At 44.4% G+C, this 17853-nt stretch overlaps 2 protein-coding genes across 6 annotated transcripts; both read left to right on the top strand.

Annotated features, from left to right (window-relative positions):
* The first annotated feature begins 1673 nt into the window (after positions 1-1673).
* Positions 1674-5679, top strand: LOC149304813 (lens fiber membrane intrinsic protein-like). Of its 2 annotated transcripts, none has more exons than XM_089478863.1 (4): positions 1674-1962; positions 2903-3052; positions 4402-4536; positions 5551-5679. In XM_089478863.1, the coding sequence occupies exons 1-4, from the start codon at positions 1788-1790 to the stop codon at positions 5610-5612; spliced, it is 522 nt and encodes a 173-aa protein (XP_089334989.1). In that variant the 5' UTR covers positions 1674-1787; the 3' UTR covers positions 5613-5679. The 2 variants fall into 2 exon arrangements, with proteins under 2 accessions (XP_089334989.1, XP_089334988.1); XM_089478862.1 differs by having other exon boundaries at positions 2876-3052.
* A 1798-nt stretch (positions 5680-7477) lies between these two features.
* LOC149304812 (protein NKG7-like) lies at positions 7478-16250 on the top strand. Of its 4 annotated transcripts, none has more exons than XM_089478860.1 (5): positions 7478-7553; positions 10786-11033; positions 13045-13194; positions 13870-14004; positions 14962-16250. In XM_089478860.1, the coding sequence occupies exons 2-5, from the start codon at positions 10865-10867 to the stop codon at positions 15012-15014; spliced, it is 507 nt and encodes a 168-aa protein (XP_089334986.1). In that variant the 5' UTR covers positions 7478-7553; positions 10786-10864; the 3' UTR covers positions 15015-16250. The 4 variants fall into 4 exon arrangements, with proteins under 4 accessions (XP_089334986.1, XP_089334985.1, XP_089334983.1 ...); XM_089478859.1 differs by lacking the exon at positions 7478-7553 and adding an exon at positions 9135-9266 and having other exon boundaries at positions 10786-10895; XM_089478857.1 differs by lacking the exon at positions 7478-7553 and adding an exon at positions 9135-9266.
* The last annotated feature ends 1603 nt before the right edge of the window (positions 16251-17853 follow it).

Genomic DNA, 17853 nt, shown 5'->3' with positions numbered 1-17853 from the left:
TTTAAAAATTATTTTTATAACACAGGGTCAAGCTGGCTTTCGAATCGAATCTCTCTTTACTGCTTTTGGCCAACGGCCATTGCAAATATCAGAGTAGTATTACAATACACATAAAATTTCCGTATAAAACAATATGCAACAAATCGTACCAAATAACAAAAGTTTAACATCGACAATTGATAGGGAACAGCTATTCTATAGAAGTTCCAGTAAATGGGTCCATGGGGGAGGTATGCAGGGGCTTTAGGGGAAGAGCCTAACCAGGGACCAGGGTTTGATTTGCAGCCCCACCAATGCAGACGCACTGAGTGAACTTGGGCAAGTCACATGCTCTTAACCTCATGGGAAGGCAGTGGCAAATCTCTGAACCAATCTTGCCTACTGGTAAGGGCAGAATTCTGCCTTCTCCTTTCCCCCCGCTGAGTTGAGTGCAAACTACTATTGTAGTTTGAACTCAGTTTGCATCAACTGAAGTAAGCTGAGGATAAAGGCGGAAAGCTGGAGGAGGAGAGAGAAACTGGGATGTTTTAAAAGCATCTGAAAAAGTGTGACGACAGAGGAGCAATCACGACTCTCCCTGCCAAATCGCAATAGTTGGAAGGTGTGCATATCCACTAATAGGAGCAACAACTGCAAGCATGTGAAAGGAAAAACAAAACCATCTACATGAATGTTACTGCATCTGGACTACTCCAATTTGACACCCTCCAAATGCTTTGGATTGGGACTTGAAACATGGTTCCTCCATCTCTTTTGGATTGAAGAGAAAGAAGAAACATGGCGGGGGACACAAAATTCTTAGGAGCAGAGGAAAAGCACTTGTATTTTAGTGTTAGTGAAAGCAGGAGAATGCTCTCATTTTACTTCACCTCTGTGGCTATACCTCTGACTCCAGTCATCATGGCTGGTTGGGGGTGATGGGAGTTGTAGTCCCAAGAAAGGATGCCACTTTGTAGGAAGGCCGGCTCGGGTGTTCCTAACAACCCAAAGGGATAAACAGTGATGCAAGGCAGCAGCTGAAATCCTCTTTCTGTCCCTTGGATGAGTCAATGGATTAGCCCAGGTTTTGGGTGCCTTCATGCAGGCCCAGGCCTCTCCCCCCAGGACTGGTTGGAGAGTCAGCAGGTTTCATTGCCTTCAGAGAATGCTCCAGAGGCGCTTTGCTGTCGGTGCATTTTTGCCTTTTGGAAGAGCCACTCCGCCGTGTCACTCCCGCCTCCCATCATTGGTCTTTTCCAGTTAGGGACGGAGAGCTTTGAGCCAATTCAGCAACAGACATCACAGTTGGAGAGATTTTGGAAAGGGTTGGGGGGCTCAGCTCAGCAAGACAAGTGTGGACAGAGGTGACTCCCAGAGTGTGCAGGTAGGGCTCTACCGCCTGTTAGAGATGTGCATTGAGGTAGCAGCCACAGAAAGGAGGAAGGGTGGGAGGTGGTAAATGAGCTTGTTGGGTATTGTGTGCCTTCAAGTCATTTCTGGCTTTCTGGTTGAATGCCAATACTGCAGCCACTCACAAACCACAAGGTTGTGAGTTCGATCCCAGCCAGGGGCTCAGGGTCGACTCACACTTGCATCCTTCTGAGGTTGCTAAAATGAGTATCCAACTTGGGGGAAATTGGCTTACAGTTGTAAACAGCTTAGAAACTGCTTAGTGCGGTATGAAGCAGTATATAAATGAAGCTTCAGGTATTGCTTATGGTGATCTTAAGGCAAACCCATGGTGGGGTTTTCTTGGAAGGGTTTGTTCAGAGGCTTTCTTCCATTACTTCCTCAGAAATAAGGCAGGGATGTACAGCTTCATGGGTGGAGGCCTCTTCTGTGCCTCCGTGGGGAACGTGCTCCTGGTGGTGTCCACAGTGACCGACTATTGGATGCAGTACCGACTCGCTGGCGCCTTCGCTCACCAGGGGCTCTGGCGGTTCTGCTTCCCAAGCAAATGCTACATGCAGATGGAGAGCATTGGTAAGAAGTGGCTTTGAGCTGGGGTGGGAAATGGAGCTTGGGAAAGTTCATTTTTGGACGACAACTCCCAGTATCTAATGGTAAGTTGAGCTGGGGATTCTGGGAGTTGCAGTCTGGAACCCCAACTTTTCCTGGCAATGGGTGGGAGGCTATGTTTTAGCAGAACCTGAGGCTCAATAGAGAAGAGAGGTTCTGTTGGGCAGAAGTTGGAAGTAACAACTAGGTACAAATCCACTTGAAATGATTTATTTTGTCCAAACCAATGAGACGACAAATTCACCTTATTACTGCAACAGAGGATAAGCTGTTAATGTACCTGATCAAAGCAGGTATTACTCGTGTCCCAGTGCAACTATGCCTTTTTAGTTACGTTTCCAGTTATGGATTGTGTGGGCTTGCTAAATAGTGGAGGGGGAATATCCCATGGTGCTGGTTGCGCTGTGCCTTGTGCTCTATCGGGGAGGCTGAGTTGGAATAAGGGGGAATGGGACGAATGTGCTTTATACCACACAACTGAGTTTACAGTATTCAGATTGTCCCTTAATAAAATATACAACAAAAAGTAATTCTACTTTCAAGAAATGGGAAGGCACAGTTACTTTTCCAAAACCTACAACTATAAGGGCAACTTGTAGCATTTGTTGGGTCTTGGAACTACATGTCAGCTAAGTGCTTTTTAAAAGTAATTTTCCAGGCAGGATGATAGTTTATCACCCAGAGAATCCAGTTACCTTTTTGTCAGGGCAGGGAGTAGAGGTGGAACAAGTAGTGGAGGCCCAAAGGAAATACTCCTCTAGTCCAATGAAAGCTATGCCACTGTTTCTAAGCTGGGCATCAGATGTGCCAAGCTTTTAGCTAGCAATCATAGTAATGAATGACTGGTGCTTTCAACCTTCTATCACCTATCTGTGAGCTGCTTTCTCAGCCTTATTCCCTGCAGCCTACTGGAACTCCATCCGGGCCTTCATGATCCTTTCCGCTCTCACTTGTTTTGCCGGCATCATTACGGGGATTCTCTCCTTCGCCCAGCTCTCCACTTTCCAGCGCTTCAACAGGTCCTTTGTGGCTGGCATCCTGTTCTTTGTTTCCAGTAAGTGCCTTTTCTCATCTGAGTTGCTGCCTTTCCAAAGCAGGTAAATAACCCAAAATAGCCATTCATAACCAGGTCACCATTGAGACACATTGGACTGTGATCCCCATCCCCATTTTGCTTTTTATACCTTAGAATGTTGATATGACTAAAGGCTGGATTCAATGGTATAAAACCATATATTCTAACTGTCCAGATTTGGCAGGGACAGTCCTGATCAATCCTCTGTCATCCCACTTTTCCAGCCACTTGTCAAATGTCCGAGTTGTTTTCTCCCTCCTTTGTCCTCAGTTTACTTCAGTTGCTGCAAATTGAATTTAAACTGAAAAAATAGCTTATACTCAGTTAACTTGGGGGAGAGGAGAGATGGAATCATACCCCACCCAGTAGGCTCAGGATAGAACAAACTGCCACAATTTGTGTGCTCTTCCTCATGGATAATTTTTTGCCATCTGCACAACACTCAGATGTTGCTCTGTCTCCCATTTGCGCACAGGGCTGTGTGCAAATCTCCAGTTCAGCCAGTGGAGCAGCAGCTTGATAAAATTTGCAAGGCTTTATTGATTTGTTTCTGCAACTTGGAAAGACTTTCCAGGATGTGTGTGTGTATGTGTACTGACTTAAAGCCTTATTGCATTACAAACAAACCTGGCAGTCAGCACGTTTCTATTTCTGTCTCAACACTATGTCGAAGCACTTTCATTCTCTTCTGGTTGTAAAAGCATGGGAGAGAGCCATAAAAAATATCCCTTTTGCCAAATGGATTTTTCCAGCTTGGCAAATGGAGACAGAAACAGAAGCAAACTTCTCTATCGTTGCCTGTGAAGTTTGTTTGTAATGCGATAAGACTCTTAGTTAACCTCCTCCTTCCCTCCCACTCACTGATGCACCAGGGTTCACCTTCCACTCTTCTCTGCATCCATCTTTTGGCTAGAAGCAAGTAGGACAAGATTAAATATTCTTCTTCTGCCCCCTTAATTCCTCAATAATTTCTTCATTTCACCTTGATCTGGGAATGGCCCATTTGGTTAAGACTTCTGCCTCAAGTTCCAAAGAGGAAAACAGGTGTGTGTGTGTGTGTGTGTGTGTGTGTGTGTACTGTTCATGTCTGAATGATAAGCTATGAACAATTATCATTAGTACCTTAACACAAAATACTTAATGACATCACTGAGAGGCCATCCCTAGATCTTGGGTTTGGCCCTGAAACCTCAGGGCCTGAGAACATCCTAAACTGGCAACCCTACTTAATTCAGCGTTCATTGTTGCGACAGTTTCCTTTGGTCAGAAGACTAACCATATCTTCTTTTTGTTCCCCTCCTCCTTCTCTCTCCTGCTCTTCTAACTAGCATTGTTCATCCTTCTAGCTATGGGGATTTACACCGGAGTCACCATCAGCTTCCTGGGCAAACGGTTTGGCGAGTGGCGCTTCTCCTGGTCCTACATCTTGGGCTGGGTTGCCCTCTTGTTGACTTTCTTTGCAGGTAAAACCAGTGCTTTCTGTTCTTAAGAAACATTCTTGACCCCATCAGGACCAGCTCTTCTTAAGGTTAAATTAATCCCTGACCGTTCCCTATTCTATCTGGATCACAGATACAGTGGAAACCCAAGAAATCAGTGATCTTCATTGTTGTGAGCAGGATGTTTAGCAGAAAGTATATCCTCCCACTGTCCTAGTTTAGCAGGGACAGATCCAGTTAATCCTCTGTCATCCCACATTTTCAGCTGCTTTTAAAATGTCCCAGTTTCTCTCTCCTACTACTACTTTCTCCCTTTGTCCTAAGCTTACTCCAGTTGCTGCAAACTGAGTGGCCAGACAGATGGGCGCTTTGCACTGGCCTGGGCCCAAACGAGGGATGCGCAGGGGCTGAGAGTTTATATGTTCAGCAACCCTTCCATGCACCCTGGCCGCCATCATTGCATGCGCCGGTCCATATGGGGTGCGCAATGATGATGTCCATGTGGTGCAGCACCCAAATCTGGATAGCCCCTGAGTTCAAGCTGCAAAAGTAGTCTTCACTCAAGTAACAGTGAGGAGAGAGAGGGAGAATGCAGAATCCTGCCCTTCCCAGCAGGCTTGGACAAAAGCAAAGTGCTGCAAAGGCAAAAGCAAACTGCTGCAGCCTCTCCTAGTTTATATGTTCTTCCGGACTAGAAGTCTGCATGCTTCTTTGTCTCTTTCCTGGACCTGACCCCACAAAAACTAGAGAACTCAAATGCCAGCCTGTTGCCTGGAGGGGACCCATGAAAACTGGGGGCTATGGATGACGCCCTGAGATTGAGCAACCCTACCTGACAATTCTAACGTTACTCTCACAACCAGAGATACACAACTTTATAAAAGTATACAACTCCAACTACTTGGTCATGTTTATTTTTAGTTTTTATATGATATATATCCCATGTGATTCCCCCCCCATGTGATTCTGCAAATTACCTTCAGTGTGATAAGTATGACTTTTTGGTCTCTGTTTTCCTCCTTGTCCTCTGATCTGCAGGCATCTTTTACATGTGTGCCTACAGGATGCACAAATGCCAGCGTCTGGCTGGGATCTGCTAAGTTTACAGAACTTGCTAAAGTTCAGCAACGTTTAAAACACCAATCTGAAAAGCCAGGGGCATGGAAATGGGTGGAAATGGGTGGAAATGCATCCATAAGAAACACTGATCGTTCAAGGCTGCCGTGTTTACAGACAAAGACCGCCCTTGACCTGTTTTCCGGTGTTGTGTGGAAGCAAACAGCATCATCTGGTAGTCCGTGAATCCAGTTTCATGCCATCCGTTGTATGCACTGGGTGATACTGTGAACTGCCTTATTCCTTATGCTTGTCTGTAATATAAGAATAATAATATTGACCTACCTTATAGGATCATTGTAAGGCACTGCATATCAAGTGCTTGGCGAAAGTGTTCCCAAAATGAGAATGACTGTGACTGCCAGGAAAGATGCTGGAAGCACAGAGCTTTTGAGCTATTTAAAAGATGTTACCATAACTCCAAATGGTTGTAATTTTTCCGCTTCGTTTTTTAAATGTTAATTTTTTAAAATGTGAAATAAAACTATAAATAAAACAACAACCCCAATACCACAGCTGACTATGAATAGTGAACTATAATCACTCTCATCCTCATGAGTTCTAGAAACACAAAGCCAGAGGACATGGGCCTTAAATCCAGAACCTGCCGAGATTTACATGGAGAAAACTGCTGTGGAGTACAATGGGATTTTCCTTTTAAGATCCAAGCTAGTTGAATAATACTGAAAGACATAGCCTTCCACTGTCTTGATACAGCAGGGACAGTCTCAACTATTTCTCTTGGCATCCCACTGTACCCCATTTTCTCTCTCCTTACTCCTCTTTGTGTCTTTATCATACTTAAGTTGCTGCAGACTGAGTTCATAATGCAAAAGGAGTTTGCACTCAACTAACTCAATGGAGGAATAGGAGAGGAAAGGCAGAATCTTGTCCTTCCCTGTAAACTCAGGCTGCGTCTGCACTGCAGAAATTATCCAGGTTGATACCATTTTAACTGCAATGGCTCAGTGCTATTCTCGGAACTAGAATTCCGTAGCATGGAGCCATAGCAGTTAAAGTGGTGTCAAACTGGATTATTTCTGCAGTGCAGATGCACCTTGAGATATTTAGGCTGCAATGAATGTCTGAAATCCAGGTCTCAGATACTTTTGTTGTGGCACCAGAGCTCTCTGACAGAGAAAGTTAAATGTTTCCCAAAACAACAATTTCTAGAATTGCAGTGCATGGAGCCATGGCAGTTAAAGTGGTGTCAAACTGTATTATTTCTGCAGTCCAGATGGAGTCCGCACTGCATAAATAATCTGGTTTGACACCACTTTAATTGCCACAGCTCCCTGCTGTGGAATTCTGGGAACTGTAGTTTGTTGAAGCACCAGAGCTCTCTGACAGAAAGCTAAACTACACTCCCAGAATTCCATAGCATGTAGTTGTGGCAGTTAAAGTGGAGTCAAACTGCACTATTTCTCTAGTGCGGATGCAAGCTCAGTGCCACCAGCCTGGTTTTAGCTATACTGTATAGAATAGATATGTTTTAAGAAGCAAGATGAGAGCACAGTTTATTATTCTGAGCATTTACTATATTGAATTATGTAAAGAGAAGTGGGGGTGAATTTTAAAAAACAACAACACAGCCGCTAGCAAATTGCAACATTTAATCCTCGGATTAAATCCTTAACTTCAAGGCGACATTTGAGCACAGATAGTTCCAGCAGCAAGGAATAACCTTTAGCAAGTGATTAATCAAGAGCTGCTAATGCCGAGAGCCAGAAACAGGACCAGAACGCATCCCACCAATGGCAATCTGCATGCATCTTCTGTGCAAAGGATTATTGAAGCTGAAAGTAGGCAAACAGAAGCACACTTTGAAGGAAAGGCGTTGCTGAGCAAAATGGCTTTGCAACTAGAAATCATCATTGTCATTCTTGTTGTTATTATCCCACCTTTTTCTCGGTCTAGGACTCAAGGTAGCTTACAGAAGTTAAGACAGATACAGCTTTTTAAAAAATCATATCATAAAAAAGTTAAAATATAGTCAATAGGGCAAAATATTGTACCAGTCCCTGGCACATTATGGGAAAATATTGCCGATCCCACATTGCAGATAACCTGAACAGCACTGTTCTAAGGAACAGTAATCTAGGTCCAGGCTTCTCTGCAAATTTCAGTGAATGAGGCATGTTCTGAGACAGAAGATGCAAGCAGTACAGTACTGAGAAAACGTGAAGGCACTGTTCAGTCAGATTGGGCCCAATGTTTGGGAGACATGTCTATTCCAAAGCTGGCTTAAAGGAAACAAATTCCATAATAAGCAGAGGGTCCATTCACATTACGTAATTATAGTGCTATGATTTCACTTTAACTGCAAGACTTATCGCACAAGAAAACACAGGCGAAACTGAACCGGAGAGTAACCGCTTTCTCTGTGTCTTACTGCATGATGTTCTAGTGTGTAAGTTTCTTTCCCCACCAGATCGGGGCCGTGGAAACTGCACGCTGCGGCCCTGATCCACGGCACAAAAAGAAGCCTGAGAATCCCACAATCCCATAGGTAGTCTTTTGTTTTACCAGCTTGGGGGGGGGGGGGGGTAAAGACTTGGAGGCTGTGCAAACTGGCATCTTTGGCCAGCCTGGGCATGGCATCTACACAACACACACCCCGACTCTGCCCCCAGGCCTGCATGATGCCACGCGCTGCACCACATGGTGCGTGGCGTCACGGCATTCCTCTGGCGCTGCTTTTTGCGGCTCCTTTTTGCGCCCTGGAAAAGGCACCATAGCCACCGGCGCTGCAGTTTTCCACTGTGTCATCTAGATGTAGCACCAGAGGAATGCCGTGACGCCACTCACCATGTGGTGCAGCGAGTGGTGTCATGCAGGCCTGAGGGAAGAGTCAGGATGTGTGTCGTGTAGATGCCATGCCTTGTGGTGCGTTGTGTAGATGCCATGCAAGCCTGGTGGCAAAGTCAGGGTGTGTGTCATGTAGATGCCATGCCCAGGCTGGCCAAAGATGCTGGTCTACACAGCCCCCAAGTCTTTTTTCCCCCCTAACTGGAAAAACAAAATACTACCCATGGGATTGTGGGATTCTCAGTTTATTTTAGAATTCTCAGCCAGAAAGCTCTAATGCCTCATCAACTACATATCCCAGGATTTGATGCAATTATATTCTGACAGTCAATTGTGCAGCTCTTCACATACTTGCATCTCACTGCAATGACATAGTTGGGTATTAGAAGTACTACAAGGCCGGGCTACATCTCTCAGAATCTTCAGTCAACTATTAGCCAGCAGATGGTAGGATCTTTCCCCCCATTCCATTAGACCTTTGTGCCATTCCTTCTCAGGGACTGGGACTGGGTTGGGATTTGCTCATGCAAGAGATGTGCAGAAAGGTGCGGGATGCTTCCAAAAGATGAGGAGAGATGACAGCTCTTTCCATTGTTGGGTACCACAAATCCGATTGGCCGGAACCCTTGAAGGTGGCTGGTCCAAAGAACCCGATTGGTCAGAATTCCCACCTCTTGGCAGTGGATGGGACAGAGATTGTAGCCAAGGAAACCAGAAAGAGATTCAGAAAGAGATCGCTGTTCCTCCATCCTCCATCTATTCCCTGGAATGGATAAAATTCCATCACGCCGGCCTTCCTCTTTAGTTGAAACACCTGCAGATGCAGTAAGGTGTGGCTGAGGGACAACCCCTTATGTGTGTCTGTGTGTGTGTGAGACGGAAGGGATGACTCTAGTTCCTAAGGCTTCTATCAGTAAGAGTGCAATTGGAGGGAGGGGGAGAGGTGGGTCTCTGCTTGGTCCTTATTTGCACCTAGCCCCATATGCCACTCCATGAACCTGTCATATGCATTTAAACCACACTGCTGCTCTATCCAGCTTCACCCCAGTGTGCCAGGCATAACTCTAAGGCTCTTCCCTCTCAATTTCTGTACCAAACAGAGACCTGGCAAGCCCTAATGTTGTGTGTTTTTGTGTATAAAGATAGATCCACCCATGTTCACCAAACTGTAAGAGCAGTGAGGGTGTCAGGGTATGGATCCAGGTTTAAGAAGGTTGTTGGGTGCCACCTGTCCACCTGGTTGGCTTACCTCTTGGTAGAGTAGGGACAGATACAATGGTGGCAGAGCTGTAGTTTTGTGAGATATTTGCCTTCTCTGTCAGAGAGCTCTGGTGCCACAACTAACTACAGATCCCAGGATTTCACAGAGTCATGAAAGTTAAAGCGGTGTCAAACTGCATTAATTCTGCACTGCATATTAGACCACAGGTGCAACTTGAACTGGAGTACCAGAGTATATTTATGCATATATCTATTATTTCTAAGAATACTTATTAGGAATGGAAAGAGTATTTGAAAAATTATTTTTAACCAAAAACCAAACCACCTCCTGCTTTTGGGCACAAAAAGTCCCAAACTAGAAATAGCCTTCAAAACCTGTACGGTTTTGGAAGACTTTCTCACAGCAGGAAGAAAGTGGCTAAAATTGTTTACTGCTTCCTTCAAGAAGGAAATTGCTGAAGAATAATGTCTGTCTGTCTGTTCCAGCAACTTGGCATTGACTTATGGAGTGCCTTATGAATGAGAGACTGCCACAAGACCCTGTTATTAACAGCTCTGCTCATGTTTTGCAAACCCAGGGACATGATTTCATCTGCTGCAACACTGCAGATTTAATACACTTTGACACCACTTTAACTGCCATGGCTCCATCTTATTTCTAACTTGTTGGGGCACCAGAGCTCTCTGACAGAGAAGGCTAAATGTCTCACAAAATGACAAATGCCAGAATTTCATAGCATCGAGCTGTGGCAATTAAAGCAGTGTCAAACTGCATTAATTCTGCGGTGTAGATGCAGCCTTTCTTGACTGAGTTGAGCCATCTGTAATGTGGTCTAACTCTTTTCCTATCACCTCCCACATTATGATCTTTTCCAGTAAGTCAGGCTATCTCATGATACATTTAAAGTATGATGGCCTCCCCTGAGTCATTTTGGCTAACATGAACACATGCATTATTATAATTCAGCCAAGCGCTTGGAATAGAGACTTTTAAAGACTGAAATGCTGAGAATCTCCCAGCCGTTGGCCCCTACTATGCTGGCTGGAAAGTTCTGTGAGTTGTCATCTGAAAAAGTAACACTTCTGTACTCTGTTAGTGATGATGCCTCTATCTCTCCCTTCACACAGAGAAACTACCACCGCTTCCTTGGGGACAGGTGAATGTAGCGATGAGTCAGTGGATGAGAATCCCTTCCTTTCAGACCCCATGAAGATCAGCAGTGGGATCTGCTGTGCAGGTAGCCTCCTGATGGAAATCACTTCCCTGAGCACCTCTTACTGGGTGCTGGAATCAACCCCCAAAGGCCTGGTCCATAGCGGCCTCTGGAGAATCTGCATGGATCCAATATGCACCGCTTATGAGTTTCATTCGTTAGGTAAGACATCTGTCACTGCTATCAAATATTGACGGGCAAATGCCAGAATGTCAAGCTCTTGGCCAGGGTTCTTTCCATAGTAAAGCCAGAATTGAACTGAAATTGATTTGATTGTAATTATTCTTAGAGTTAGACATCACCTGCATCATGTTGTGTTGTTAGAGACTTAGAAGGTTACCGCACCGGGGATAAAACGTTCCCCAATGTGTTACAACGGGCACGAGCGGGGCCATGCACGGAGCATGATGGGAACCCAATGAGGCCCAGAACGCTAGTTTACTGCACAGGTAACGCTGCCGTCGCCACCGCACGTTCCCATCACGTTCCCATCGGGCTCCAGGGGACACCATTTCTGGGAACTGTTTCGAAACCATCCCCAGAAATGGCATCCCCTGGAGCCTGATGGGAACGCGATGGGAACGCGTGGCGGCGACGGCAGCGTTCCCTGTGCAGTAAACTAGCGTTCTGGGCCCCATCAGGTTCCCATCACGCTCCTGCGCAGTCCCACTCGTGCCTGTTGTAATGCATCGGGGAACGTTTTATTCCCGGTGTGGTAACCTTCTTAGAAGCCACTTTTCAAAATGCATTCACTAAATGTATATGTCAATCAGTCAATCAATCTTTATTGTAGTCTACGGCCAGCACTATAAGAAAGCATACAAGATTGAGATACAGTGGGCCCTTGGTATCCACTGGGGGTTGGTTCCAGGACCCCCTGTAAATACCAAAATCCATAGATGGTCAAGTCCCATTAAATACAATGGCATAGTAAAATGAGGTCCCTTATATAAAATGGAAAAATCAAGGTTTGCTTATTGGAATGTGTATATTTTAAAAATATTTTCAAACCATGGATCCTTGACACTGTGGATAAAAAAAAAAATCTGTGGATACAGAGGGCTCACTGTAAATGGACAAGACAAAGAATAAAGCAAATATTAGTATTTAAATCAAACAATACATAAAGCAGGAGTAGGCAAAGCATGGCCTGCACATAGTCCCTTCATTCCCAATTTATGGGCCTGAAACCCTCCCAAACCCTAATCTTTTCCCCAAATTAAAAAAAACCCTCGAGGCTTTTTGCCAAACCCAAAATCCAGATGTTTTGTATCTCAGCCTCCTCATTCCTTGAAAGTCTGCCCCCCAAATTCTCCAACCAGCTTGGTTGCAGAACCCCGAAACACATACTATGTGAGACACTAATAAGTGCCTTTTATTTATTGATTACACAGGCCTGCAAAACTTAGGATCATTAAATAAAAAAATATGCTAGTTTTATAGGAATTTGGGATTCTAAATCTAAGCTGGGAAGGGGTTAGGGCAGGGAGGGACAGTATCCTGGTGGAGTGGGGGCATGGTGACCGCATGGTGCATGCCCCGACTCTGCGCCCAATCCGGTGTCACGCCGCCCGCCTGACTGCCCACCGGAGAAATGCAAAAAACCGCTGCAGCAGTGGCAAGGGCACCCTTTTCCCGGCACAAAGGGAAGCAATTTTATGCTGCTCCCTTTTGCACCGGGAAACAGCTGAGTTGGGGTGTGATGTGCAAGTGGCTCCTTACCCGCCATCTGTTTCTCCCTTATATTTGCATTTCCTACACAAATGCTACTGGGGCACCTTGCAAGCCTAGTGTGATAAAGTCCAGCGAATGGCCCAAGATTACACAGTGGTTCAGTCATGCAAAACCAGATCCCCTGATCTGGTTTTGCATGACTGCTTATAAGCAATGTGCCACATCGTTTCCCCCATAGGGCCCAAGGTTTTTTCCAATGAGGTGTCCCAAAATTGACTTCTTGTAGGGGGAAAAAGTGCTGTTTTGGATATCAGAAGGCACAGAAAGGGCCTAAAGCATGAAAAAAAAAGATGTCCCCATGCCCCTTAGGGGCATTTGAGGCTAAAACAATTTATAAATGGTGAGTGAAGACTTGAAGAGACACAAAAATGGTGAGGGGGGGGGGATGACATCAGCCATCAACTTTGTTGTTTATAATGCTTTCTTTTCTGGATCATAGCTCCGCATATCCACCTGACTCGAGGTTTCCTGTTGATCGCTTGTGTCTGTGGACTCATTTCTTTGCTATGTATTTGTATCTCTTTTGAAAATTTGGAATTATTCGGCTTGTTGATGATCCCAGTTGCTGCCTGCTTGAGCTTCATCGCAGGTAATTTCTGCAAATGGATTGTTTTAGATATAAGAACTGTGGCTCTGTGCACTCAAGAGAGGACATTTTGAGTTCCCAGCATCTCCAGGTGTGGCTGGGGGAAAAACTCCTATCTGAAATGCTGAAGAAAAGCAATCAATTTAGACAATATAGAACTAGATAAGGCAGCTTCTTCCTGCTTTTTACTTTGCCACTGTTCCCTTTTCACTTTGGTAAGGATCACCTTTTTCTATGAGATGTAGAGTTTGGGGTCTGGGTGTCATCAACGTGCTGATGATAACCACCTCTGTCTCTCTTTTACAACTACAATAGGCCCTCCACATTCACAGGGGTTAGGGGCACAGGACCCCCATGATAGTGTGTGTGTGTGTGGGGAGGGGGAATGCAAATAAAGACCCACTACATTTTTTTACCTGAAAGACCACCTCTCTATGAATCTCTAGGTCCTCGTTTTTGTGGCTACATATTTCATCTCTGAAGTGTATATATTCACCATACATCATTTTGGGGGCCTTGGGAAGTCACGAGAAGATAAATAAATGCCAGAAAGCAAGCAAGCGTGCAAGCTGGGTTTCCCATAGGTTCTTTCAAATGGGGTGGGATCTGGAGCTGGTGGATGCCCAGTATTATTTTAACATACATTCTCTTTTGTTTTGTTTTTCTGTTTGGTTATAGGTTTTCTCAACATGATTGGCATGTCTGTATTCACAGCCGTTTACAGGAGTTCTCAAGCTTACTCAGAATTTTTAGTCATATTTGGTTCATCATACAGCTTGGGCTGGGCCTCCATTGCTTTGTTCACCATGACTGGTGAGTTGTGCTTTGTTTGGCCCAGGACTTTCAACAGGACAGGGTTTTTTTCTGCCTTAAAGTAGTTCCAGCATTTACTTGCACCCAGAGATCACTGGAAACTGCACCCTAAGACTTCTTTCAAAACTGCCTGTTGTACATATTGTCTTGGCACAGGACGTCTTTGCATTTCCTAGGGCCCTTTCACAGAAGATTATTGCATTGGGGTTAAAACGTTCCCCAGTGCGTTCTGACAGAGGCGAGCATGGAGTGTGACGGGAACCTGATGGGGCCCAGAATGCTAGTTTACCACACAGTGGAACGCCGCCGCATGTTCCCATCGGGTTCCCATCGGGCTCCAGGGGATGCCATTTCTGGGGACGGTTTCAAAGCAGTGCAATAATCTTCACAGTCTGCACAGTTATGATTCCACTGCAACTGCCATAGCTGGATCCTGTGCAATTTTTGGGTTCATAGCTTACTAGGATACCAGAGCTCTGTGACTGATCATTCTAAATGCTCCTCCTTAAACGGCAAATCCCAGGATTCCATTTAATGGAACCAAGGCAGTTAAAGTGGAATTGTAGTGTACTGGGAAAAAGCCTTTGAATAGATTCAAATCATAGAATCATAGAGCTATAAGGGACCCCAAGTGTCATCTGCCCGAACCTCTAGCCAGCACAGAAATCCACAGCTAAAGCATCCCTGACAGTGGCCATCTATGCTCTGGTTGAATATCTCCAGTGAAGGAGATTGCACTACATTCCAAGGTAGTCAGTTCCAATATCAAACAGTGATCACCGCCATTGAATTCTTCCTAAGAAACCAGCAAGGACATATAGAGGCAAAGACATTTGTACATGTTGCTTATCCATGTTGTGCAGGTCTGGCACCTTCCTTCATAGAAAGAGGGTGTATCTCACATTGGTTTACCTTGGCAGACTTAAAACATTGTCCTTCTCTCCTTTGTTTCACTAGGTATGCTGCTAGTGCTGACTCACAAAACGATTGACTCTGAACTGGAGGAATAATAGCAACAATAATAAATTTGATTTCTATCCTGCCTCTCCATAAGATCGAGACGGCTTACATCATTAAAACCAAATAGTACAGTAAAATAAATCCCACTATCCCCTACTTGAAGAACTGCGAATGGCTGGTTTTGTATCATATAGCTGGGTGACATGCAGCTGTGTTTGGAGTATCAGAATGATGGTACAATGAACTAAAGTGAGTTGATTGTGACAGTTCAAATGCAGTGGCCAGATCTCATGGTTTGACCATCCTCAGTATATTTCATGTCCAATGTGTTGCCTCCTGTTCCAGCTAGAGCAAACCTCTGCTTTCTGTGGTGTCGAAACCACAGACAACATACGTTGTGGGGAAACAACATACTATTTTTCTCTGCCCCAGAAGAGAAAAACAGGCTATCCTGTTTTTTGCACAAACTGCCATTGACAGCGGTAGGCTCTTGCAAGAAATTATAGCTTGCCCAAACCAGAATATGATAAAGAAAGAAAAAGACCAGTAGGAAGTATGTGGATTTGAAGACATTTTGCAGTAGCTAAACTGTTGTTTGGGCATTACATATGAAAACAATTGTGATGGATAATCCATGCAATGACCCTGGCTTACGGTAGCCATTGTTTTGCCTTCGTGACTCTCCGCTGGGATCACTTTAGTAGTGTTCTTTCCTGCAAGTAGAAAAACTGGAACCCAACAGAGATTTTCAGTGGCATACAAACTTCCAGCTTCTCTTCATAATGAATGCAATAATGTGTTAGCAAGTGAGTGGCTGCCATGAGGACAACAAAAAGAGCGTATATAAATCTGACCATTTTAAGGGGCATGCTGGCCCTAGCCATTGTTGCCTGAATGTGTGTTGATGGTTTTGACATATGAATATATGTGTGTAATTACCAATTTAGTGTACATGTATACAGTTAATCTTGTTTGCTACTTGATACCAAAACCTTGTTCACCAACTGGCTATTCCATTCAAAGAACTTGCCTCCCTCCCTCCCCAACTTCCTTGTCTGGAGATCTTTTGAGACCTTACCTAATTCCCTTGAGATTAAAGAAGATGTTTTTAGTATTTATCTGTGTAATTATTTTTACCCAGGCAACTGTTGTGATGCTGATTCAATCTGGACCGATTTGGGTTCAGATTCCTATTCAACCATGAACTTGACTGTGAGGCAGTTGCTCAGCCTAAACAACCTTGCAGGGTTATTGTAAGGTTAGGGGTATGAGGAAATAGCCATTTATGTCTCCTTGGGCTCCTTGGAGAAGGAGAAAGATGTAAAAATTAAATAAAAGAACATTCTTTTATTCCTCATTTGGTTGGCTCTTTATTGGCGTGTCTGTGATGCAAAGTAGGTGTGAAGGCAGAGGAAAGTGTGAGACCCACACTGTTGTAGTGGTCTGAGTGTTGGACTATAACCCTCGGGATCAGGGTTTGAATCCTTGGGATTCCACCCATGGAAACCTACTGGGTGACTTTGGATAAAGGTTCTCTATGGTTCCCCTCCTCTCCTGCTTAACTGGATTGGATCCTTTGTGACTACCTTTTATCTGAAACCACTGACTGGTTTATGTTCCTAATTTTACTCACAGCTCAGGTGGAATTTATAGTCCTTGAAGTGTCTGGGTAGCTGGGATCCTGGCCTCCATAGTCCAGCTCCACCAGCTTCCTCATAGTCTGCCTCATGAGAGCGAGATACACTCAACCAACAGACAAACAAGTCAGAAACATAAACATAACTATAAGGAAGACCTGTGTGTATATTTGTTCCTAACAGGATGCCAGCACCACCAGAAGGGCTGTGCAGTCCATAGGAAAAACATGAGGCACCAGAGCTTATCTTCTTATTATCTCTCCCTTTTTAAATGCAATGCCACTTGTCAGAAGGGAGCATTGCCAAGTGAAATATTCCACTTACAGTTTGTACTTGTTCAAACTCTTCCCACTTCCAGGGTTACGTTTTTAAAACGGCCGCTCCCTGAATTGTTTGTTAGGGTCCCCATTTTGGGAGCTGTAATCCAAAAGGTATCTCTTCCAAGCGGTGCTTACTTCTCTTGCAATCGTGTGTTTTGATGAGTGCCACTTAATATCATGGACTTAGTGGATACTGCATATTTATTTATTTGATATAAATAATATATTTTTAAAATAATTTGGTCATCTGTTGGGAGTACTTTCATTGTGTATTCTTGTATGGACTAGACGGCCCTTGTGGTCTCTTCCAATTCTAGGTGTCTATGACGTTCTATAATTGAATTCAACCAAATGCAGCTTACAGTTTCTTTTCAGACTTTCCCTGGCAATCTAAGAAAGTCAGAGGCCCTTTCACACTATACAATTACACTACTATGATTCCACTTTAACTGCCATGGCTACATCCTGAGATCCGAGATCGTGAGATCTGAGGTTTTGGGATTGGCATTTAAAACGTTCATCCAGAGAACTCTAAGGGCTCACCAAACTACAAGCATAAGGATTCAACAAGGTGCGGTCATTGCAATTAAAGTGGAATCATAGGGCTATATTTGTGTAGTGTAAAAGTGCATATGAGTTCAGGAGATGGAACTGGAGGGTACATGAGCTCTCAGGGCTCATGTGGCGAAAAGAACACACAGATGCAACTTAGGAGATGGTACCTTTGTATTGCTTCATGCTCCGTACTTCCCCCAAGCACTGGGAAATCACCGGGATAATCTATGACACATGGTCACTTTCTTTGTTCAAAAAGAGTGCTGGATACTTGTGACATTCTTGTGATGCTTACGTATTCACATAGTGCAACAGGTTGGCTGACTCAGTCTTTATAAATGTGTGGTCATGGCCTTGACAAAACCATATTAACAACT

Source organism: Sceloporus occidentalis, unplaced genomic scaffold, assembly GCF_023333645.1.
Source record: "Sceloporus occidentalis isolate IW3139 unplaced genomic scaffold, rSceOcc1.0.p SCAF_13, whole genome shotgun sequence".
Lineage (NCBI taxonomy): Eukaryota > Metazoa > Chordata > Lepidosauria > Squamata > Phrynosomatidae > Sceloporus > Sceloporus occidentalis.
Note: the sequence above shows the minus strand (reverse complement) of the source record. Positions and strands in the feature narration are given on the sequence as shown.